The following is a 25475-nucleotide window of genomic DNA, read 5'->3' as shown; positions in this document are numbered from 1 at the left end:
GTATATGCTTCCACTGAGTCAAATAATGAGAAAGAATCAAATTGCCGATCACAGCTATGCTGATGATACCCAGATTTACCTAGCCTTATCTCCAAATGACTACAGTCCTATTGACTCCATCTGCCAATGCATTGATGAAATTAATAGTTGGATGTACCAGAACATTCTGCAGTTAAACAAGGAAAAACGTTATTGAAAAGTTATTGCATTTGGAAACAAAGATAAAGTTTTCAAGTGAATGCATACCTTGACTCTAGGGGTCAAACAACTAAAAATCAAGTCAGGAATCTTGGTGTGATTCTGGAGACAGACCTTAGTTTCAGTAGTCATGTCAAAGCAGTAACTAAATCAGCATACTATCATCTCAAAAACATTGCAAGAATTAGATGTTTTGTTTCCAGTCAAGACTTGGAGAAACTTGTTCATGCCTTTATCACCAGCAAGGTGGACTATTGTAATGGGATTCTCACTGGCCATCCCAAAAAGACCATTAGGCAGCTGCAGCTCATCCAGAACGCTGCTGACTAGAACCAGAAGTGACCTAGGACTGAAATATATAGCAGATATGCACACTGAATATGAACCTAACAGACCACTCAGATCATTAGGATCGAGTCAGTTAGAAATACCAAGGGTTCACACAAAACAAGGGGAGCCTGCCTTTAGTTACTATGCTGCCCGCAGCTGGAATCAGCTTCCAGAAGAGATCAGATGTGCTAAAACACTAGTCACATTTAAATCTAGACTCAAAACTCAGCGAAACACGTTGTGGGACCACGCAGCAATGGTCAGCGTAAAGTGGTAAAACATCATTAAGGCTTTAAGTCAGCATTAAATGGAAATCCAGTTCTATTAAAAAAAAAATGTATATATATATTCTCTAAATATTATTCTGAACTTTTTAACTTGGATTCAAGTTTACAAGCAACAATGTTATAAATTTGCTCTTTTAATGCCGGAGTTTTGGACATTCAGCATTAATGAATAAAGAATTTTGCTCAGAATATATAGTTCACAATATTGTGGACGTTCGGCATTTATGAATAAAAAAAAATGCCATTCAGATATTTCAAGCTTACACAATTGTGGACATTTGGCATTTGAGTAAAGAATTTGATATTCAGAACTGTAAATTTTTACAAAAATATGGATTAACAAATAAAGTTTCCATTACAAAAAAAAGCATTCAAAAATAAATGTTATTAAAAAAAAACATTTCTATATCCAAGCGGATAAAATACCAGTCTGGTGTCCTCTGGTGGTGAGTGTTTCTTGTTGTAATCACAGGAACTGATGTGCAGTTTCCATCTGCTCCACTAGAGACAGAAGAGACTTCACTTTCAGATCATTGACAACATGAAAACACTTTCAGTTTCAGTTCAGATATTACAGATAACAGCTCCGTGACAGACTCTTACTATTACAAAACAAAACAATTATGTATTGCCACTATGCTGAATCTGTCAAATGTCTAAATGTAAATGTTTACAGTATCACACTTACTGTACAGGAATAATTAAATGCTGTAGAAGTGAGCAGCTCGTATTGCTGACTTTAGACACAGACACCTTACAAACAGACAGCAGTGTTCTGCTGAAATCTCTCCTGCTTTCAGCTTCTGTCAGTATCTTGGGCAAGAAAACCTTCCTTATTTGAAGTAAACTGTTAAAATGAATTCAGAACACGAGAAATATTACCATAACACAATGTTGATATACAGTATAATATCTCAAAGTAGTAAGAAATGCTAAAGATGCGAAAAAGAAAAAAACATGTTTCCTGCACATAGTGTTCTTGGATTTCATTTTGAATGTGATTCAACACGTATTCCTGAATATGGAGAATTATTATCAACATGAACACTGGATCTCACATGATTAGTTTCCATGAGATATAAAGAAATGTGTTGAATATTCAGCTTCAGACTGATTTGCATATTTCTCAGCCTGGCTACTGTTACTGAGTTCTGTCTAAAGGAGAAGTGGTGAATCTCTAATATGAGCTAAATTGTGTCGTTTTCACACACAGTTCTCCCTCCGTTCAGTGTAGAAGCGTCAGCTTGAGCTCTGTCTTCAACTCTCTTCTCTGGTAAGACATTTACACACAACACACTCAAACTCACACACAATAACCTTTTTTTAAAATCTTTAGAAAGTGTTCTGTATTCTCATGTAAATAATAAATTCTGAAACTTAAATCTAGAAATAATGAGTTTATACCAAAACAGCTATAAATTCACACAATTTTATATTTTTTCATCCTATCAATCAACAATGTCCCTCACACACATGTAGATGATCGATAGGTGCATAGGATACACAATCAAAAACAGCTCCAACATTTCTGCTTTTTTCATTCTATAAAATGTCTTCATTTGTTGTTTCTTCTGCTGTAAGGTGAATGTAAATGATGGAAACATTGGTGACGTTCCTCCTCACTGGATCTCTGATACAAGGTCTCATTCTTAGATTATTCCTCTGTTTAACAAGATTAATTATTATTATGAAAGCACTTTCATGTGACCTTCATGAGATAAAGAGCAATAAGTTCTGCAGAAGTGTGTTCTGCTTGTATTCTCTGATCGTTTACTTCCTTCGATCTGTTTGTCTGTGTTTTAGGTGTTTTGTGTGGCTTTAATATCAATCTGCCGAATAAAGTAGAAGCTCTGAACGGATCCTGTGTTTTCATCCCCTGCACATTTGATATTGATCAACGATATGAAGCTGACCTCACTGACAGTGCAAAGAGAGTGTGGGTTAAAGTCGGAGACCCTCACGTTATAGTGTTTGACTCCAGCAGACCCAACACTGGACAGTTAAAAGGAGAAATATTTGGCACTGCTACACAGAAAAACTGCACCACACGCTTCGATAATGTTGATCAGAGTCATGATGGGTCATATTACTTCAGAATCGAAACCAGTGGTAAATTGAAGCTTAGTTACAGAGGACCTACATACTCTCAAGTTGAAATTGTCGTCTTAGGTGAGTGTCATATTGTTCATGCTGCTTCTATAGTGTGACTGGACATGGAAAAAGAAATCTACTATTGTACAATATATACTTTCATAACTGGATATGATAATCAACATTATCCAGTAATATCTCTGTCTGTGTTTCAGGATCTCCACCCAAACCTACACTGAGCATCTTTCCGGATCAGCAGATGATTGAGGGAAGTTCAGTGAGTCTGCGCTGCTCTACTAAGATCTTCTGTCCGTCTCATCCATCATCTCTCACATGGAGCTCGTCTCTCATCGAGAGCGTCACAGGACGACAGTATCAGAGCCAAACTGAGCTCATCTCTGATCTGAACTTCACTGTTTCTCACCGTCATCACAGAGTCACTTTCACCTGCACTGCAACACACCAGATACAGCAGCAGAACACAACACAAGAGTCTCGTCTGCTACACGTTCAGTGTAAGACAGGAATTATTTCAATCTGTGCTGAATGATCATCTATAATTAATGCTGTAAATCATACAGTAATTGTCTGAATGATTTCTCCTCCACTAGATGCTCCTAAAAACACATCTGTGAGGATAAATCCAGCTGGTTTAGTTCTGGAGGGTCGTTCAGTGACTCTGATCTGCAGCAGTGATGCAAACCCAGCAGTGAACTACACCTGGTACAGAGAGACCGGGTCTCAGTTTGAGCTCCTCCAGACTGGATATAATCACACCTACATTGTGACAAACCCTACACACGGAGCATGGTATGGCTGTGAAGCTCAAAACCAGCATGGCCTCTGCAATGCTAAAATTCAGCTGGATGTTCAGTGTGAGTAAAAACACAGGCCGCAAATTAATTTAATATGATAAAATGACTATTACTTATGACATAAATAATGTGAATATAGAACAATAACAGTTTTCACAGCTGTGCACAGACTGTGAAAATGAAAAAAAAAGCTGTGAAATGGCTGTAGAACTGCGACAAACATCTTCATTTACAGAAAATGCATCCGAGAAGAGAGAAGGAGATTTAGTTCCACTTTTGTAAATGATTTTGTTACAGAACAACATGTTAAAGTTACACTACAGCATTTTGAAATGCAAGGTTTTTATATAAATCCTTTTTTAAACTGCACTTAAACCAGTGAAATTACAAGAAACAGTCAGCAGCTCTTCTATAAAGGCAATGCAGTGATCAAACACTCGGGGTATGAGTTGATCTTATTTTCTGTGGCAACCGACAGCATTAGATGCTGCACATTGAAGGGATATTTCACCCAAACAATTAAAATCACCAAATGATTTTCTCACCCTCGAGCTATCACAGGTGTATATGACTTTCTTCTTTCAGACCAATACACTCAGGGTTATATAAAAAAAATGTCCAATCTTTATATTGGCAGAGAATGGGTGTTATTTTTCAATATTCCAAAAGGAGTCCAATTAAGTGCATCCATCCATCATAGAAAGTGCCTCACACAGATCCAGGGGGTGAATAAAGGCCTACTGTAGTGAAGTGATGTGTCATTTTTTTTACTTTATACACAGTAATCTCTAGTTTCTGCTAACTGTCGTAAGCACATTCACAATAACACCATTCCAGTGGATGACGTAGGACGTAGTGTAAGGTTTCTTTTTAGGTGAATTATATCAATTAAAGACTTTTTATAACCGAGTACTACTGTAGTCAGAAGAGTAAAACAAGTTCTTCAGCACAATAATGTCACTTTCACCAGTGTGGTGTTTTGTAGACAGAACTAACCGTAGCTTAATAATTGTGGCCTGTTCCTCTTTTCTACTTTAGTACATGTTTAGCTTGAGGGTATGTTTTTTTCTTCTGTTTTTGTCATGAAAACATTTGTATTCATCATCAGTGAACTAAACTTAAATTGATGGAACTAACCCTGACTTAATAACTGTGGCTTGTTCCTCTTTTCTACTTTAGCAAACCATTAACTCAAGGTTATGTTTTTTGTTTGTTTGTTTGTTTTTGTCATGAACACATTTGAAATCCATCTACAGAGAACTGAAATTACATTTACAGAATAAATATGTTAATATAGCAACTTACTGAAATACTAAAATGTATTTTGTTGTTTCCTTATAATATACTGACAACCACCATAAAACACTGAATTATAAATTAAATCAAATTTAATTAAATAAGATTAATTGTATTTTTCCACTTCTAAAAACTGTGTATTTAACTGTATTTAACTGTAAAATCACATGAAATGTCCTGTTTGATTTATTATTTTTCACAGTAAGAGAACTTGCTGTTAACATGTTTTACACTGTAGAGACCATCAAGATCTTCTGTATCATAACGATTATATTTTCTCTTTCAGTTGCACCCAATATCTCCATCTCTTGCAGTCGAAGCAGTGTAACGGAGTGTGTGTGTGAGGCTCATGGGAATCCCTGTCCTACACTAGAGTGGCGTCTGTCTGGACGTGTGATCACTAACTCTACAGAAACCTCCATCAGTGAGGAGACGTTAGGAAGCACAGGAGTGAAGAGCGTCCTGAACATCCATCAGTCCCTCACAGACACGGACGTCCTGCAGTGTTTCAGCACAAACAAATACGGCAGCGCCAGTCAACAGTTTCGGGATGTCCTGAACTATTACTGTATGATTTTAAGAGTATAAAGCATAAAACAGGGTCATTATACTTATAAAAATTATATGAATACAACTTTTTTTTGGTTCTTAAACGTATTAATAAAATTAATTCTATAGCAAATAAATGTTAACTGAAAAAAGCACTGCAATAACTAATTTAATTAAAATGACTTTTAAAAAACTATTTACACTTAAACAAATAAATATTAGGCCAGTCCTCGCTGACCAGTGAATACGCTGCGGTCCGACTCTGTCCTGCAGGAGACACAGACACAGAGAACAACACCTCAACATCTGAGACAGAGCCCAAAAAACCAGACATGACAGCAACGATCAGAGACACGGCCTCACCGGCATCAGAAGACGTGATTTATGAAAACACGAGCCATCGCTACAGACAGAAGGAAGCACTGGTCAGCGCAGATGATGCTGAAAAACAAGACTGAACCAAAACCTTTGAATCTTTGAGCAACAATTTAAGAGATCCTTCATCTAAAAATAACAATTACAAACCTACAGAACTTTCTTTCATCTGTGGAACATTAAAGAAGATATTTTAAGTGTTTATTCCTCATCGTTTTAACAGGATAGATCACCCAAAAAGACAAATTTGCTGTAAATGTACTCACCCTCAGGATATTAACGATGGAGATTACTTTATTCTTCAGTAGAACAGTAATGAAGATTTTTTGTATCTATTTTATTTTATTGGTGATTCATAAGAAGCAAATCCGCAGCTACAGTCACTCTGAAAGGCAAAAAAAAAAGCAAGAAAGTTCTTATGAAGCGAAATGATCTGAACAAGAAGCTGAAGATTATTTACAACAGTATCACCTGTAATCCAGTCCAGCATGGTTTATTTTTAATATGTATTTTATTATACACCTATCACTTTTATTTCCTATTCAAATATTTATTTTTATTGCAATTTTTTACTTTTATTTTTTTCATTAAATTTTTTAATTATACATTTTGTTTTAAGACATGTACTTTAGCTTTATTAAAATGTCTCTGAAAAAGGAATAGCCTACACTCTCTAATAATAATATTAATTACTGAATAAGTCTAATCTAATATTAATATTAATATTAATTACTGAATATCTAAATGATACACCAAGAAAAAAACTAAACTGAAACTAATATAAAAGCAGGCGTGAGGAACTCTCAGTCTGATGTGTGTGGATGAAAAGTGTTTGTTGCCTATAGTTCTGTATAGTTTAGGGTGACCATATCATAGTGTTTCAAAAAGAGGAAAGTAGGGGGCGGAGTTTGTGGGCGGAGCTTCATCTATCAGTTCAGGTAGCATGTTTTTTTGTTTGTTTTCTTATTTAGATTTTATAATAAATAAAAAGAAATGAGTAGAAATAAAAGAAAAAGAATACGGAATGCAGTGTTAAAGAATCATATTTGAATAAAAATAGAACAGAAATAATAGATAATGCAAGTGTTAGAAGGTCATTATTTACAACAAATAAAAAGAAAATAAGAAATAATAGAGAAAGAATAGAGAATGCTATTGTTGGAGGCTCTTCTTTCTTTATAAATAAAACAAGTAGTTAGAAATAGAATAGAGAATACACATGTTAAAGGGATGTTTTAGAATAACTTCCCTCTAACTATTAGAATAGAGAGTGCTAGGGTCAAATGAAGAGGACAGAGATGTGCTTTCAGCCGTTTCTAGAAAATATTAAGGACTCAGCTGCTTGGATTGAGTTGGGCAGGTCATTCCACCAGGAGGGAACAGTTAATGTATAAGTCCATGAAAGTTTTATCATAGATGCTAAATGTTTCAATATAAGCATTTCAGTCAAATGTAATTTATGCAATATTTTCAAACCTTTAACCCATTTCAGACCGGATCACTTTTGCAAGTTACTTGCACCATTTATTTTTGGCAGTAGGGTTCCTTATGGGAGTTCTTGCTCCCAAATTAATTGAACAAACAAGAGCTTAAATAATTTAATAATTACTTAAAAATGTCTTTAAAAGCCAACAGTGGTAATTGTGTACATGTGGCAGTGGGATGTCTATCCTGTAGCTTGGTTATGAGGATGAGTGTTTCTCAGTGGACCTCAGTGAGGTCCATACCAACTGGGAATTGAAAGCCTTAGTGATCTGAAACAAAGAAACGACAACCAGAAGGTGCACAGTAATATGCTCATGCTTATAATGGGGAGGGAGGGAGGGCTGTGAGGCATTTGAGCATACTTACGGAGCAGCAGTGCCACGTATATATGTCCTGTGTCTAATTGGAGAATGGAAGTGATTGACAGCCTATGACTCCGTGGCCTGACTGAACTAACGCTGCCCTCGATTTGGGAAAATCAACCCATGGCAACAGGTTATAGACGGTTTCAACGGCAACAACATAAACAAATGTTACTGCGCATGAGCGCTTTTGTGGACCTAACTTAACTTCCGGTAGACTCCAAATAGAATCAATAACAACAGCCAAGTCCCTCTAGAGTAGATATTTTTTGATAACAAACTAAATGTTTGCTGCGTGGATCAGGCGGACTTAATGAAAATGCAATTCATTATTTGCCAACAGTAGATGTTTTAAAGCATAGACAAAAAGCGCGAGAAATAGAGGTTTCACCAGTAACAGCTGTAAACAAAGCAGAGCTACGCTCACACGCTGCTATCAGGCATATAACATGCAAGTCTTCCTTCAGAAATACAGCGATATAAAAACACGTGTGCCTCGTTTTGATATTTAAACATATAAATGTAAGGAATTATTATTATTAAACGTGCAGTAAGTAACGTTACTTATGTTTATTCAATGAAGCCTTTTTGAAAAAAGATCAGTTTTAAAATTGTGGCGAGTCTCCAAAAATAAATCAATGTATGGGAAACACATCCCACAGCACAACCACCTGAGCCCAACTTCAGTCTACTCATCACCTTGCCTTTAACTGCGTTTGTAGAAGGCATTCCAGCCAGACCGATATACACAACACAGACCGGAGGTTAACTTAGGTCCAGGCGCGTGCGCCCGATGAAACCGTCTATAAGAAGCTAAATTCTGAGTAAAAGACATGGACTTGGTAACCCTGCATCCAACAAGAGCTGCAGGAGTCAGATCTGACTAATCAAAGTTTGAGAATAAAGAGAGATGAATAGAATATTTGCTGCTCAACAGATCCTGAGCTCACTGACAGATGTGACCCTGCACCACAAACCAGTCTTTAATCGCTTGGGTATATTTTTAGCAACAGCAAACAATAAAAAAAAAAAGATAGATTTTTCTTTTATGCCAAAAATCATTAGGATATTAAGTCAAGATCATGTTTCATGAAAATATTTTGTAAATTTCCTACAGTAAATAAATCAAAACTTAATTTTTTATAAGTAATAATATGCATTTCACTTCATTTGGACAACTTTAATAACTATTTTCTCAACATTTAGATTTTTCTGCACGCTTAGATTCCATATTTTAAAAAAGTTATATCTCTGTCAAATATTGTCCTATCCTAACATACATCAATGGAAAACTTATTTATTCAGCTTACAGATGATGTATAAATCTCAATTTCGAAAATTTGACCCTTATGATTTTGTGGTCCAGGGTCACAAATATCTGATTTTGTAAGATGTGCTCTCTTTACACAGAGTGTGTGTGAGGCGAAATCGAAAGTGAAAGTAAACAGCGCAAATATAAAAAACATTTAAATACACAACATCCTGAGCAGTTCCTGAGGTGCCAAAATTATACAATATTAGAATGTTTAAAGGAGTGAACACGAAAGCAATGGTCAGAGAAAACAGCCGAATCCTGGACATTTTGGCGATTAAGAAATCTCCGCCTGAAGCAATTTTGTAGGTCCAAAAAGAGGACATGTCTGGAGAAAAGAGGACGTATGGTCATAGTATATAGTGAAGGAATAAACATAAAAATCTCACAAGTAAATATTAGACACAATCTCCCAAATAAATAGACCTATTTGCTCTTTTTGAATTCAAATATAAAAACTATTGGTAAAATATCACCAAGTTTCAAGATTTTTACCCAGTTAGAATTTAGAGTTCACAAAATTCTGGACGTTCGGCATTTATGAATAAAAATAAAATAAAATTGCCATTCAGATATTTCAAGCTTACACAATTGTGGACATTTGGCATTTGAGTAAAGAATTTGATATTCAGAACTGTAAATGTTACAAAATTATGGACGATCGGCATTTACAAATAATTTTTCCATAAAAAAAAAAAAGAAAACATTAAAATCACTATTTCTATATCTAAGAAGATAAAATACCAGTCTGGTGTCCTCTGGTGGTGAGTGTTTTTTGATCACAGGAACTGATGTGCAGTTTCCATCTGCTCCACTAGAGACAGAAGAGACTTCACTTTCAGATCATTGACAACATGAAAACACTTTCAGTTTCAGTTCAGATATTACAGATGACAGCTCTGTCACAGACTCTTCATATTACAAAACAAAATTATGTATTGCCTCTATGCTGAATCTGTCAAATCACTAAATGTAAATGTTTACAGTATCAAACTTACTGTACAGGAATAATTAAATGCTGTAGAAGTGAGCAGCTCGTATTGCTGACTTTAGACACAGACACCTTACAAACAGACAGCAGTGATCTGCTGAAATCTCTCCTGCTTTCAGCTTCTGTCAGTATCTTGGATTATTTGAAGTAAACTGTTAAACTAAATTCAGAACATGAGAAATATTACCATAACACAATGTTGATATACAGTATAATATCTCAAAGTAGTAAGAAATGCAAAAGATGTGAAAAAGAAAAAAGCATGTTTCCTGAACATAGTGTTCTTGGATTTAATTTTTTATGTGATTCAACATGTATTCCTGAATATGGAGAATTATTATCAACATGAACACTGGATCTCACATGATTTGTTTCCATCAGATATAAAGAAATGTGTTGAATATTCAGCTTCAGACTGATTTGCATATTTCTCAGCCTGGCTACTGTTACTGAGTTCTGTCTAAAGGAGAAGTGGTGAATCTCTAATATGAGCTAAATTGTGTCGTTTTCACACACAGTTCTCCCTCCGTTCAGTGTAGAAGCGTCAGCTTGAGCTCTGTCTTCAACTCTCTTCTCTGGTAAGACATTTACACACAAAACACTCAAACTCACAATTACTCCTGTAGCTTTCAGATCCTCAAACGTTAAAGTTTGAAACATGTTCAAGATAAGAATGACCTGTTTTTAAAATCTTTAGTAGTGTTCTGTATTCTCATATAAATATCTATGAATAAAAAAAACTTTAATCTATAATGAGTTTATACCAAAACAGCTATACATTCATACACAATAAAATATTTTTTCATCGTATCAATCAACAATGTCCCTCACACACCTGTAGATGATCGATAGGTGCATAGGATACACAATCAAAAACAGCTCCAACATTTCTGCTTTTCTCATTCTATAAAATGTCTTCATTTGTTGTTTCTTCTGCTGTAAGGTGAATGTAAATGATGGAAACATTGGTGACGTTCCTCCTCACTGGATCTCTGATACAAGGTCTCATTCTTAGATTATTCCTCTATTTAACAAGATTAATTATTATTATGAAAGCACTTTCATGTGACCTTCATGAGATAAAGAGCAATAAGTTCTGCAGAAGTGTGTTCTGCTTGTATCCTCTGATCGTTTACTTCCTTCGATCTGTTTGTTTGTGTTTTAGGTGTTTTGTGTGGCTTTAATATCAATCTGCCGAATAAAGTAGAAGCTCTGAACGGATCCTGTGTTTTCATCCCCTGCATATTTGATATTGAACAACAATATGAAGCTGACCTCACTGACAGTGCAAAGAGAATGTGGTTTAAAGTTGGAAGAAGTATAGCTGTGTTCGACTCCAGCAGCCCCAACACTGAACAGTTACAAGGAGAAATATTTGGCACTGCTACACAGAAAAGCTGCACCACACGCTTCGATAATGTTGATCAGAATCTTAATGGGTTATATTACTTCAGACTTGAAGCCAATGGTATACTGAAACATAGTTACAAAGGACCTACATACTCTGAAGTTGAAATTGTCGTCTTAGGTGAGTGTCATATTGTTCATGCTGCTTCTATAGTGTGACTGGACATGAAAATAAACCTACTACTGTACAATATATACCTTCATAACTGGATATGATAATCAATATTAACTTGTAATATCTCTGTCTGTGTTTCAGGATCTCCACCCAAACCTACACTGAGCATCTTTCCGGATCAGGAGGAGGTGATTGAGGGAAGTTCAGTGAGTCTGCGCTGCTCTACTAAGATCTTCTGTCCGTCTCGTCCACCATCTCTCACATGGAGCTCGTCTCTCATCGAGAGCGTCACAGGACGACAGTATCAGAGCCAAACTGAGCTCATCTCTGATCTGAACTTCACTGTTTCTCACCGTCATCACAGAGTCACTTTCACCTGCACTGCAACACACCAGATACAGAAGCAGAACACAACACAAGAGTCTCGTCTGCTAAACGTTCAGTGTAAGACAGGAATTATATCAATCTATTCTGACTTACCTATAATTAATTCTGTAAATTAAAGTAATCGCCTGAATGATTTTCTCCTCCACTAGATGCTCCTAAAAACACATCGGTGAGGATAAACCCAGCTGGTTTAGTTCTGGAGGGTCGTTCAGTGACTCTGATCTGCAGCAGTGATGCAAACCCAGCAGTGAAGTACACCTGGTACAGAGACACTGAGAGACCTCTGAATCCAGTTCAGACCGGACCAAACCTGGCCATCAACAACCCCGACCCGACACACAGCGGACGATACTACTGTACAGCTGAGAACAAACACGGCACACAGAACTCATCAGTGCTGCTGGACGTCCAGTGTGAGTATTAAAGGAGACATCAGATGCAAAATTCCCTTTTACATGGTGTTTGCATATAAATGTGTATTAGCAGTGTGAGGAAACAACCACCCTACAATGATAAAAATAATTTTTTTATCCCCCAAAACAGAAACAGTAGCAATTATCAAGCTGATTTGATTTTCTGATCAGTATGACATCATATCGCTCAAGCCCCACCCATGATCGCTGACAGACTGCCACATATTAGTAAATTTCTGCCCTCAGCCAGTTCTACGCTGTCTGCAATTTTCTCCATAATCAAGCAGCTGTAGAGATAGTAATGTACGGTGCCTGTAAGGTGACTTGATCAGTTTACTTAGTTTTGTCGTTGCCACGAAATAATAACTCATGGGAACGTGATATTAATTTGTGGGAACGTCATATAGAGCATCACAGTCCCGCCCACAGCTGTTGCCGGAAGTAAAAATTCTATGCAATTTCTGCATTGACATTTAGGGTATAAGCCATAAAAAAATTACCATACATGGTAGACTTGAAACCAGCTACGGCTGTACTAAGTGATAGTATATGCTCATATAAACGCAAAAGGATCATGGGGCCTTGTTTTGATATAAATGCCTTTTATTTGCGATGTCTTGGCTAAGTACTTCATTACCCACAATCCTGAACAATCCCACAATCCCACAGTGATGCATCTGATTGGTGGAGCTCGTGTAACCGTCTGGTTAAACCCCGCGAAGGTCCCTGAAGACTGAAGATAATTAATAAAAAAATAAAATAAAATAAAAACCTGTGTTGCGTTTTTGCACGGAAGACTTATCAGTGCAATCATGATCTCAATGGCTGCCACGAGAGTTTTGCAGGTAGATTGGTAACGTTAGTTAGCATTATCGTCAACTTAAGCTAGGCTACTGTAGACTTCATATGGTATGAGTCATATCAAGCATTTTATAATGCCACTGTCAAAACAATATTTAGCCTAGGCATACCTTTTTGTGCATTTACTGAACATTTGTGTAAGGGCAACGACATGTGTTCACGATTGCAATCAGGTAAAATGCACTGCACCATTGCTGACTTTATTGTTAACCACTTTCACACACGCACACAATATAAAATACACAATACATATATAAAACACTATTTATTTACACGATTAATACTGAAACAACTGTTATTACTGCACATTCACTATATAAAATAAAATTCACAGGAGTAGAAAGTTTGCGCGGGCGGCCGTCATCAGATTTGGAAGTCGCTCAAAAGGCTTGTTCGCGGTTGTGGCTTCAGTCGAATTCAATGAGGCGCGGTGGTTTATGGGATGAGTAGTTCCTGTGCTCGAAATGAAAATATGTACACAGTCTTGTACCTTTGACTTTTTTTTGATTTTGTCTTAATTTTTTCACTTGAAATTATATGTTATATGCTTATGAGTTCAGCCGTAGCTGGTTATCCTCACACATGCTCTAAAACTCTTAAGATACGGATTTTTCCGAAAGTCAATGGGAGAAATGAATGGGAAATTTACTTCCAGCACCAGAGCTCTCTCGGGCTGTGGGCGGGACTGTGATGGTCTATTATGTCATAGCCTCGAGATGCTATGTTGAGGGAATGACATGTTTTTCTTGCGGCCACGAGTTTAATGCGTAAACAAACCTGCGTGACCATAGCAACCCGGGATTATCAGAGATGGATTCATTCATATTTTATTTTGAATTACGAAATTATTATATTATTTATCCATATAAAATTTATGCATTTACATTGATATTTTATGTTAATGTCGAGCATTTACAGTACGCTGTTATTTACAAAAGTATTAAGAATGTTATGTAAAGAGATCAAAATTTAAGAAAAAAAAAAAAAGAATATAAACGGGAAAAAAAACAATAATAATAGGCAAATAATAATAATAATAATGTACACATATTACGGGGGAAAGACTATCAGTTAATGGACTTACAAGACTGGATGGATAAAAAAAGTTTTTATATTTTATTATGTACTTTATGTAATATTTATTTACGATAAACTGCATTGGAATGCTGACAATCGCATGTAATACAGCCCGTTAGCCAAAGCATATGGTTAATATAATAATAACTTAATTCAAAATAAAATATGAATGAATCCATCTCTGATAATCCCGGGTTGCTATGGTCACGCAGGTTTGTTTACGCATTAAACTCGTGGCCACGAGAACAACATTCCCTCAACATAGCATCTCGAGGCTACGACATAATAACGTTCCCACAAGTTAATATCACGTTCCCATTAGTTATTATTTCGTGGCCACGACAAAACTTAGTAAACCGAACAAGTCGCTTTACGGGCACCATAGTAATGCCTCGTAAGCAATGCAGGTGTTTTGTACCTGAAGGTAAAAGTGAACATAAGAGTTTTCATTTTCACCCGACATCAGAGCCACTTTACTATTCAAAAAAAAAAAAAAAAAAAAAAAAACACTGCATAATACTAAATACCACGACATCAAGCATGAGTACTTTTTAATCTGCTGAGAGTCCAGTGAAAGTACATGGAGATTTATAAAATAGAGAGGTTTAAACCCTCAGCTCTTGAAGTGTTAAATCACACAATCTATATTGCATGTCTTTTATTTCTTTCTCAGACGCTCCAAAAAACACATTGTTGTCAGTGTTTCCCTCCAGCTCAGTGATAGAGGGCAATCCAGTGACTCTGATCTGCAGCAGTGATGCAAACCCAGCAGTGAAGTACACCTGGTACAGAGACACTGAGAGACCTCTGAATCCAGTTCAGACCGGACCAAACCTGGCCATCAACAACACCGACCCGACACACAGCGGACGATACTACTGTACAGCTGAGAACAAACACGGCACAAAGACCTCATCAGTGCTGCTGGACGTCCAGTGTGAGTATTAAAGGAGACATCAGATGCAAAATTCTGTTTTACATGGTGTTTGCATATAAATCTATCTTAGCAGTGTGAGGAAACAACCACCCTACAATGATAAAAATAATTTTTTTTATCCCCCAAAACAAAAACAGTAGCAATTATCAAGCTGTTTTGATTTTCTGATCAGTATGACATCATATCGCTCAAGCCCCACCCATGATCGCTGACAGACTGCCACATATTAGTAAATTTCTGCCCTCAGCCAGTTCTACGCTGTCTGCAATTTTCTTCACAATTGAGCAGCTGTAGAGATAGTAATGTACGGTGCCTGTAAGGTGACTTGATCAGTTTACTTAGTTTTGTCGTTGCCACGAAATAATAACTCATGGGAACGTGATATTAATTTGTGGGAACGTCATATTAACTTGTGGGAACGTCATATAGAGCATCACAGTCCCGCCCACAGCTGTTGCCGGAAGTAAAAATTCAATGCAATTTCTGCATTGACATTTAGGGTATAAGCCATAAAAAAATTACCATACATGGTAGACTTGAAACCAGCTACGGCTGTACTAAGCGATAGCATATGCTCATATAAACGCAAAAGGATCATGGGGCACTAACCTTGTTTTGATATAAATGCCTTTTATTTGCGATGTCTTGGCTAAGTACTTCATTACCCACAATCCTGAACAATCCCACAATCCCACAGTGATGCATCTGATTGGTGGAGCTCGTGTAACCGTCTGGTTAAACCCCGCGAAGGGCCCTGAAGACTGAAGATAATTAATAAAAAAATAAAATAAAATAAAAACCTGTGTTGCGTTTTTGCACGGAAGACTTATTAGTGCAATCATGATCTCAATGGCTGCCACGAGAGTTTTGCAGGTAGATTGGTAACGTTAGTTAGCATTATCGTCAACTTAAGCTAGGCTACTGTAGACTTCATATGGTATGAGTCATATCAAGCATTTTATAATGCCACTGTCAAAACAATATTTAGCCTAGGCATACCTTTTTGTGCATTTACTGAACATTTGTGTAAGGGCAACGACATGTGTTCACGATTGCAATCAGGTAAAATGCACTGCACCATTGCTGACTTTATTGTTAACCACTTTCACACACGCACACAATATAAAATACACAATACATATATAAAACACTATTTATTTACACGATTAATACTGAAACAACTGTTATTACTGCACATTCACTATATAAAATAAAATTCACAGGAGTAGAAAGTTTGCGCGGGCGGCCGTCATCAGATTTGGAAGTCGCTCAAAAGGCTTGTTCGCGGTTGTGGCTTCAGTCGAATTCAATGAGGCGCGGTGGTTTATGGGATGAGTAGTTCCTGTGCTCGAAATGAAAATATGTACACAGTCTTGTACCTTTGACTTTTTTTTGATTTTGTCTTAATTTTTTCACTTGAAATTATATGTTATATGCTTATGAGTTCAGCCATAGCTGGTTATCCTCACACATGCTCTAAAACTCTTAAGATACGGATTTTTCCGAAAGTCAATGGGAGAAATGAATGGGAAATTTACTTCCAGCACCAGAGCTCTCTCGGGCTGTGGGCGGGACTGTGATGGTCTATTATGTCATAGCCTCGAGATGCTATGTTGAGGGAATGATATGTTTTTCTTGCGGCCACGAGTTTAATAAGTAAACAAACCTGCGTGACCATAGCAACCCGGGATTATCAGAGATGGATTCATTCATATTTTATTTGAATTACGAAATTATTATATTATTTATCCATATAAAATGTATGCATTTACATTGATATTTTATGTTAATGTCGAGCATTTACAGTACGCTGTTATTTACAAAAGTATTAAGAATGTTATGTAAAGAGATCAAAATTTAAGCAAAAAAAAAAAAGAATATAAACGGGAAAAAAAAACAATAATAATAGGCAAATAATAATAATAATGTACACATATTACGGGGGAAAGACTATCAGTTAATGGACTTACAAGACTGGATGGATAAAAAAAGTTTTTATATTTTATTATGTACTTTATGTAATATTTGTTTATGATAAACTTCATTGGAATGCTGACAATCGCATGTAATACAGCCCGTTAGCCAAAGCACATGGTTAATATAATAATAACTTCATTCAAAATAAAATATGAATGAATCCATCTCTGATAATCCCGGGTTGCTATGGTCACGCAGGTTTGTTTACGCATTAAACTCGTGGCCACGAGAACAACATTCCCTCAACATAGCATCTCGAGGCTACGACATAATAACGTTCCCACAAGTTAATATCACGTTCCCATGAGTTATTATTTCGTGGCCACGACAAAACTTAGTAAACCGAACAAGTCGCTTTACGGGCACCATAGTAATGCCTCGTAAGCAATGCAGGTGTTTTGTACCTGAAGGTAAAAGTGAACATAAGAGTTTTCATTTTCACCCGACATCAGAGCCACTTTACTATTCTAAAAAAAAACAAAAACAAAAACTGCATAATACTAAATACCACGACATTGAGCATGAGTACTTTTTAATCTGCTGAGAGTCCAGTGAAAGTACATGGTGATTTGTAAAATAGAGAGGTTTAAACCCTCAGCTCTTGAAGTGTTAAATCACACAATCTATATTGCATGTCTTTTATTTATTTCTCAGACGCTCCAAAAAACACATTGTTGTCAGTGTTTCCCTCCAGCTCAGTGATAGAGGGCAATCCAGTGACTGTGATCTGCAGCAGTGATGCAAACCCAGCAGTGAAGTACACCTGGTACAGAGACACTGAGAGACCTCTGAATCCAGTTCAGACCGGACCAAACCTGGCCATCAACAACACCGACCCGACACACAGCGGACGATACTACTGTACAGCTGAGAACAAACACGGCACACAGAACTCATCAGTGCTGCTGGACGTCCAGTGTGAGTATTAAAGGAGACATCAGATGCAAAATTCCCTTTTACATGGTGTTGTATATGCATTTGCATATAAATGTGTATTAGCAGTGTGAGGAAACAACCACCCTACATTTATTTCCACCCTCAGCCAGTTCTACGCTGTCTGCAATTTTCTCCACAATCGAGCAGCTGTAGAGATAGTAATGTCTCGTAAGCAATGCTGGTGTTTTGTACCTGAAGGTAAAAGTGAACATAAGAGTCTTTATTTTCTCCTGACATCAGAGCCACTGAGGACATGACTTTACTATTATTAGTTTTTTAAATGTCATAATAATAAAAGCGACGACATCCAGTGTGAGTACTTTTTAATCTACTGGACATCCAGTGTCCCTGGAGCACAAAAGTAGTCTTAAGTCTCTGGGGTATATTTGTAGCAATAGCCAAAAATACATTGTATGGATCAAAATCATACATTTTTCTTTTATGCCAAAAATCATTAGGATGTTAAGTAAAGATCATGTTGCATGAATTTTTTTTTGTACATTTCCTACCATAAATATATCAAAACTTTCATTAGTAATATCCATTGCCAAGAACTTCATTTGGACAACTTTTCTCAATATTTAGATTTTTTTGCACCCTCAGATTCCAGATTTTCAAATAGTTTTATCTTGGCCAAATATTGCCCGATCCTGATAAACCATACATCAATGGAAAGCTTATTTATCCAGCTTCAACTCTGAAAACTTTGAAAAACTGATACTAAAGAATAGCTTTGTGGTCCAGGATCACATTTGTAATCAGCTGCGAGTCCAGCGGAAGTACATGGTGATCTGCTGGACGTTAAGTGTGAGTCTAAAATAGAGAGGTTTAAACGTGCAGTTTAAACAACAAGTGTTAAATTACACATCTTTTTTTCAGATGCTCCAAAAAACACATCGTTGTCAGCGTTTCCCTTCAGCTCATTGATGAGGGGCAAACCAGTGACTCTGAACTGCAGCAGTGATGCAAACCCAGCAGTGAACTACACCTGGTACAGAGAGACAGGGTCTCAGTTTGAGCTCCTCCAGACTGGATATAATCACACCTACATTGTGACAAACCCTACACACGGAGCATGGTATGGCTGTAAAGCTCAAAACCAGCATGGCCACTGCAATGCTACAATTCAGCTGGATATTCAGTGTGAGTAAAAACACAGACCGTAAATAAATGTAATCTGATCCCTGATAACAAATACAGTGAATATAGTGCAATTACTTCAGTATCTGCAGCAAAAACATAAAAATGCTCTGACAGCACTAATAATGCTCTTACACAGCCAAAATATGACTTTCAGCACTGAAAAGACATGGTGACAATGGAAAACAGGTTGATGGTGATCGACTTTACAGTCAGCAATGTACAGGCTGTGAAAATGAAAAAGAAGAGCTGTGAAATGGGTGTAGCACTGTGTCAAACGTCTTCATTTACAGAAAATGCATCTGGGAAGACAGAAGAATATTTGGTTCCCCTTTTGTAAATGATTTTGTTACAGAGCAGCATATTAAAGTTACACTACAGCTACAGCATTTTGAAATGCAAGGTTTTGATATAAATCCTTTGTGAAACTGCACTTAAACCAGTGAAATTACAAGAAACTGTCAGCAGCTCTTCTATAAAGTCGAGTCGATCACCCCAAGATTTACTCACCCTCGAGCAATCCTAGGTGTATATGACTTTCTTCTTTCAGACCAATACACTCAGGGTTATATTAAAAAATGTCCTGGCTCTTCCAAGCTTTATAATGGCTGAGAATGGGTGTTATTTCTCAATAGTCCAAAAGAAGTCCAATAAAGTTCAAGGCCTCTTGTAGTGTGTTTTTGTAAGAAAAATATCCATATTTAAAACTTTATAAACCGTAATCTCTAGCTTCCGCTAACTGTTGTTCGCACATTCACAATAACACCATTCCGGCGGATGACGAAGAACATAGAGTAAGGATTTTAACCAATTAACATGGTTTTATCGTGACATGTTTAGTGTTTTATCATCCAAATTCTGAACATGTTTTACACTGTAGAGACCATCAAGATCTTCTGTATCATAACGATTATATTTTCTCTTTCAGTTGCACCCAATATCTCCATCTCTTGCAGTCGAAGCAGTGTAACGGAGTGTGTGTGTGAGGCTCATGGGAATCCCTGTCCTACACTAGAGTGGCGTCTCTCTGGACGTGTGATCACTAACTCTACAGAAACCTCCATCAGTGAGGAGACGTTAGGAAGCACAGGAGTGAAGAGCGTCCTGAACATCCATCAGTCCCTCACAGACACGGACGTCCTGCAGTGTTTCAGCACAAACAAATACAGCAGCGCCAGCCAACAGTTTCAGTTCGTCCCACTGCCACAAGACACACGTGAGGAACACAACAACAGCTTCATCTGATCAACATGAAAGAAAACAATTTATATCTTCATCCATGTGAAAAAGAAGTAGCTTAAAAACTGAAAAAACTCCTTTAGATAAATTATTATGTTCAGTATGTAATAATGTCAGTTTCACATCTGAAACCCCCTGAACTATGAAAGACCAACCTCTGAGCAACGAAACACTGTTTTGTAGGTTTCCATCATCAGTCGGTGCTGCTCGGAGCTGCTGTCGGAGCCTCAGTGATGATGATCGCTTGCTTCGTGATGCTCTGCTATAAACGGTGGGAACAAAACATGATCATCACAAACCTGGTGTAATATTTGATGAGATAAAGCTAAACTCAATAAACTAAAGTAAATAATTAGACACGTAATATTGATTTGAGTTGAAATATTTGAACTCAAAGTTTCCATGAACACAGCAGTTGCGAGTAAGCAGCAAGTTCAAACTAGACGGACATTTAAGGGAGACTGTGCAGTAAACCCACTTATTACAGAACATTTCACCACATAAATAATTAAGGCAATAAAAAATTAAAATGTTTTAAAATCTTACCAGTCTGCTAGTCATCTTATAATCCATTACAGCATACAAAACAATCATAGCAAAATGGCAGCAGCTGCGTTTGAACGAAACAAGAGTGAGTTTGCAATACCAGGATGACATAATTAAATAATTGTACACCATTTTGAATAGAGTTTTAATATTTGATTAGCTAAACAAACGCAAAGCTTTCACCAAGAAAAACTGTTCCTAGCAAGAGTACAGTGAAGTTACCTTTTTTTATATAGGGCTTTAAACAAAAAAGATGCTTTCAAAGCAACTGAACAACATTCATTAGGAAAACAGTGTGTCAATAATGCAAAATGACAGTTAAAGGCAGTTCATCATTGAATTCAGTGATGTCATCATTAAGCTCAGTTCAATTTAAATAGTATCTGTGCGATAATTTGCAATCAAGTCAAAGATATCGCTGTAAATGAAGTGTTGCCAACTAAGCAAGCCAGAGGCGACAGCGGCAAGGAACCGAAACTCCATCGGTGACAGAATGAGACAGAATAAGAGAGAAACAGACTAATATTAGCGTAGATGCCATTCCTCTTACTATGTAGCAAGTACATCGGGTGTTATGGGAAGGGTTCCCGGTTCTGGTTTACCTAATTAATGATGCCTAAGATCCTTTAATGGATTTGGGATTTGGATATTAGAAGCGTATTAGTGTGTTATGTGTAAGCCAGGTTAAAAGATGGGTCTTTAATCTAGATTTAAACTGCAAGAGTTTGACTGCCTCCCGAACAATATTAAATAGGTTATTCCTATTATTAAGGCACTAAATAGGAAGTCAAGTCAAGTCAATTCACCTTTATTTATATAGCGCTTTAAACAAAATACATTGCGTCAAAGCAACTGAACAACATTCATTAGGAAAACAGTGTGTCAATAATGCAAAATGACAGTTAAAGGCAGTTCATCATTGAATTCAGTTATGTCATCTCTGTTCAGTTTAAATAGTGTCTTTGCATTTATTTGCAATCAAGTCAAAGATATCGCTGTAGATGAAATGAACCCAACTAAGCAAGCCAGAGGTGACAGCGTTAATGAATCAAAACTCCATTGGTGACAGAGTGACAGATCTTCCACCCGCAGTTGATTTTGATATTGTAGGTATTATCAAATTACGTTTTGAGAATTTTGAGAGCGCAGCAAATGTGGAGGATTATAATGTAAAAAGAGCCTGTTCAAATACTGAGGTGCTAAACCATTCAGGGCTTTATAAGTAATAAGCAAGATTTATAAATCTATACCAGAGCCTGTGCAGTGTGGACAGAACAGGGCTAATATGGTCATATATGGTCCTGGTTCTAGTAAGAACTCTAGCTGCTGCATTTTGGACTAACTGTAGTTTGTTTATTAAGTGTGCAGAACAACCACCCAATAAAGCATTACAATAATCTAACCTTGAGGTCCTTAACACATGGATTAACCTTTCTGCATTTCACAATAAGCGCATGGGTCATAATTTAGACATATTTTTGAGATGGAAAAATGCAGTTCTACAAATGCTAGAAACGTGGCTTTCTAAGGAAAAATTCCTATCAAATAGCACACATAGGTTCCTAGCTGATGAGGAAGAATTGACACAGCAGCCATCAAGTCTTAGACAGCGTTCTAGGTCATTACATGGCAAGTTTTTAGGTCCAATAATTAACACCTCTGTTTTTTTAGAATTTAGCAGTAAAACATTACTTGTCATCCATATTGACTATGTATTCCGTTAGTTTTTCAAATTGGTATGTTACACCAGGCCACAAAGAAATATAGAGGTAAGTATCATCAGCATAACAGTGAAAGCTAACACCATGTTCCCTGATTATATCTCCTAAGGGAAACATGTAAAGCATGAAGAGTAACGGCCCTAGTACTGAGCCTTGAGGTTCTCCATATTGCATTTGTGATCAATATTGTACGTCTTCATTTACTGCTACAAATTGATGGTGGTCATATAAGTACGATTTAAACCATGCACTTCCATTAATGCCAACAAAGTTTATTAGTCTATGCAGAAGAATGTTGTGGTCAATAGTGTTGAATGCAGATCAAACTAAGATCAAATAGCACTAACAGCAGCGCAGACTGCTGTTACCCGGATGAGCCTGTGTTATCGGCATTTACCAGTTGTTATCTAGGGATAGCATACCTGTGTCGTGACTGACTAATCAGAATCAAGTATTTCACAGAGCCATGTAATAAAATACAAATAATTTTACTGAAATAACTAATTAAACTAAAACGAATAAAAATCAAATTTAACTCATAAATATTACAAAAACACAACAAATTGTATAAAACTAAAGTAAAATAGTATTAAAATAAAATTCTAAGTTTTAGTAATTTTGTGTATTTTTTTAATTGTATTGCCATTTAGTACAGTTAAATTAATTAAACTTTAAACTTGATATATTAAGTTATTTTAGTATCACTTTTTTAATATTTTAAATCAGTTTATTGTTATATTATCATATTAAATAATGTTTTAGTAATTTAGTTTTTGGTTATATATGTGTGTTAATTTGTCTATACAGTTTCTTTTTTATTATTTATTTTCATGTCAGTTTTAATTTCAGTTCTAAAGTGAAATCTAAGTGAAATCGTTTTTTCAGAAACATGCTGAAATAAAACATAGACTTAAGACTTCTTTTTAATTTTTTTGGTTGTAGTTTAAGTTAACTATAATAATCCTGTATCACACAGTGCTCTGATGAGACTTCACCTGTTTTTAGCTTCACCACAAGGAGGATTTGTGATTCTGATTTACATTTTATATAAGCATCAATTTTTCAAAGATCTAAAAATATGTTTTTCAGAAGAAGGAAAGAAAAATCTTCAGAAACCACACAAGATGAGACATCTGGATTCATTCTGACTCAAACAGTGAGTTATTCATTCTCAAAAACATTACAGTCAGTCGTTCAGCAGATCTTCACTCATTTTTACCGTTTCTTCTCCATCAGGCCGTTTCTCTGGATAATGACAGTGAGTCTGTTTACGCCAATAAAGGCATGCTGTCATCCACCCCACCGAGTGCACCTGAATCTCTTCTTTATTCCTCCATCGACTTCACAAATGCTGACCCGCTGTCAGGAGAGATCATGGGCCTTGCCTCGCTGACCAGTGAATACGCTGCAATCCGACGGCGTCCTGCAGGAGCCACAGACACAGAGAACAACGCCTCAACATCTGAGACAGAGCCCAAAAAAACACACATGACAGCAAAGATCACAGACACATCCTCACCGGCATCAGAAGACGTGATTTATGAAAACACAAACCATCGCTACAGACAGAAGTGCTAAGATTAATCTTTGAGAATCTAGAGAAGTCTATAAAAAAAGGGGTCAAAAGTTCATTCATGCATTTTTCTTACCAGATCAGCAATGGAAAATGTACTTGACCTCAGAGTGTTGTTTGTGTCACACATTTATTTTGTGAACACTGTCAGCTTCTTCTGGTGTCACACTTTAACACACAAACCCAGAAGGAGCTGCATAATTTATTTTTACAATTGTATTTTATTATACAGCAATGTATTTTATTTCCTATTCAAAATATATTTATTTTTATGTCTATTTTTACTTTTTTACTTTTTTTTTTTAATTAAATTTATAATTATCAGTTGTGTTTTAAGAGATGTGCATCAAATTTATCCAATGTTTCTGAAGAAGCAATAGTCTACAATCTCTATTAATAATACTGGGTGCTACTGGGGTTCCTCAAGGCTCAGTACTTGGACCACTTCTCTTCTCCATCTACATGACATCATTAGGATCTGTCATTCAGAAGCATGGCTTTTCCTATGCTATGCTGATGACACTCAATTCTACTTCTCATTCCAACCAGATGATCTGACGGTAGCTGCTTGCATTGCAGCCTTGTCTTACATTTCTAGCTGGATGAATGACCATCGCCTTCAGCTCAACCTTACTGAGACAGAAATGGTGGTGGTTCAAGCTAACCCATCTTTTCATCACAACTTCTCAATACAGCAGGGTTTGTCAACCATAACTCCTTCAAGGACAGCCAGAAACCTAGGAGTTATGATGGATCATCAGTTAAGCTTCACAGACCATATAACGACCCGGTCCTGCAGATTTGCCTTATACAACATTAGGAAGATTAGACCCTTCCTGTCAGAGCAAGCCACCCAACTTCTTGTCCAAGCTCTTGTTTTCTCCAGACCGTGGACTATTGTAATGCTTTTCTGGAGGATCTTCCTGCATGTACTATCAAACCTCTGCAACTGATCCAGAATGCAGCAGCGAGGGTTGTCTTCAATGAGCCAAAAACAGCTCACGTTACTCTTCTCCTCATCAGATTACATTGGCTACCAGTAGCCACATCAGATC

The 25475-nt window shown here is 36.7% G+C and overlaps 1 protein-coding gene across 1 annotated transcript; it reads left to right on the top strand.

Annotated features, from left to right (window-relative positions):
- Nucleotides 1-1878: 1878 nt before the first annotated feature.
- LOC113075885 (myelin-associated glycoprotein-like) lies at nt 1879-25163 on the top strand. Its single transcript, XM_026248544.1, has 12 exons — nt 1879-2088; nt 2397-2455; nt 2619-2984; nt 11755-12057; nt 12150-12413; nt 15025-15288; nt 17920-18183; nt 19081-19344; nt 20270-20557; nt 20764-20851; nt 23937-24003; nt 24084-25163. Exons 2-12 carry the CDS (start codon nt 2407-2409, stop codon nt 24423-24425), a joined length of 2559 nt encoding a protein of 852 aa, XP_026104329.1. The 5' UTR covers nt 1879-2088; nt 2397-2406; the 3' UTR covers nt 24426-25163.
- Nucleotides 25164-25475: the final 312 nt, after the last annotated feature.

Source organism: Carassius auratus, unplaced genomic scaffold (assembly GCF_003368295.1).
Source record: "Carassius auratus strain Wakin unplaced genomic scaffold, ASM336829v1 scaf_tig00017897, whole genome shotgun sequence".
Classification (NCBI taxonomy): Eukaryota; Metazoa; Chordata; class Actinopteri; order Cypriniformes; family Cyprinidae; genus Carassius; species Carassius auratus.
The sequence above is the reverse complement of the archived record's forward strand: the minus strand, read 5'-3'. Positions and strand labels throughout refer to the sequence as shown.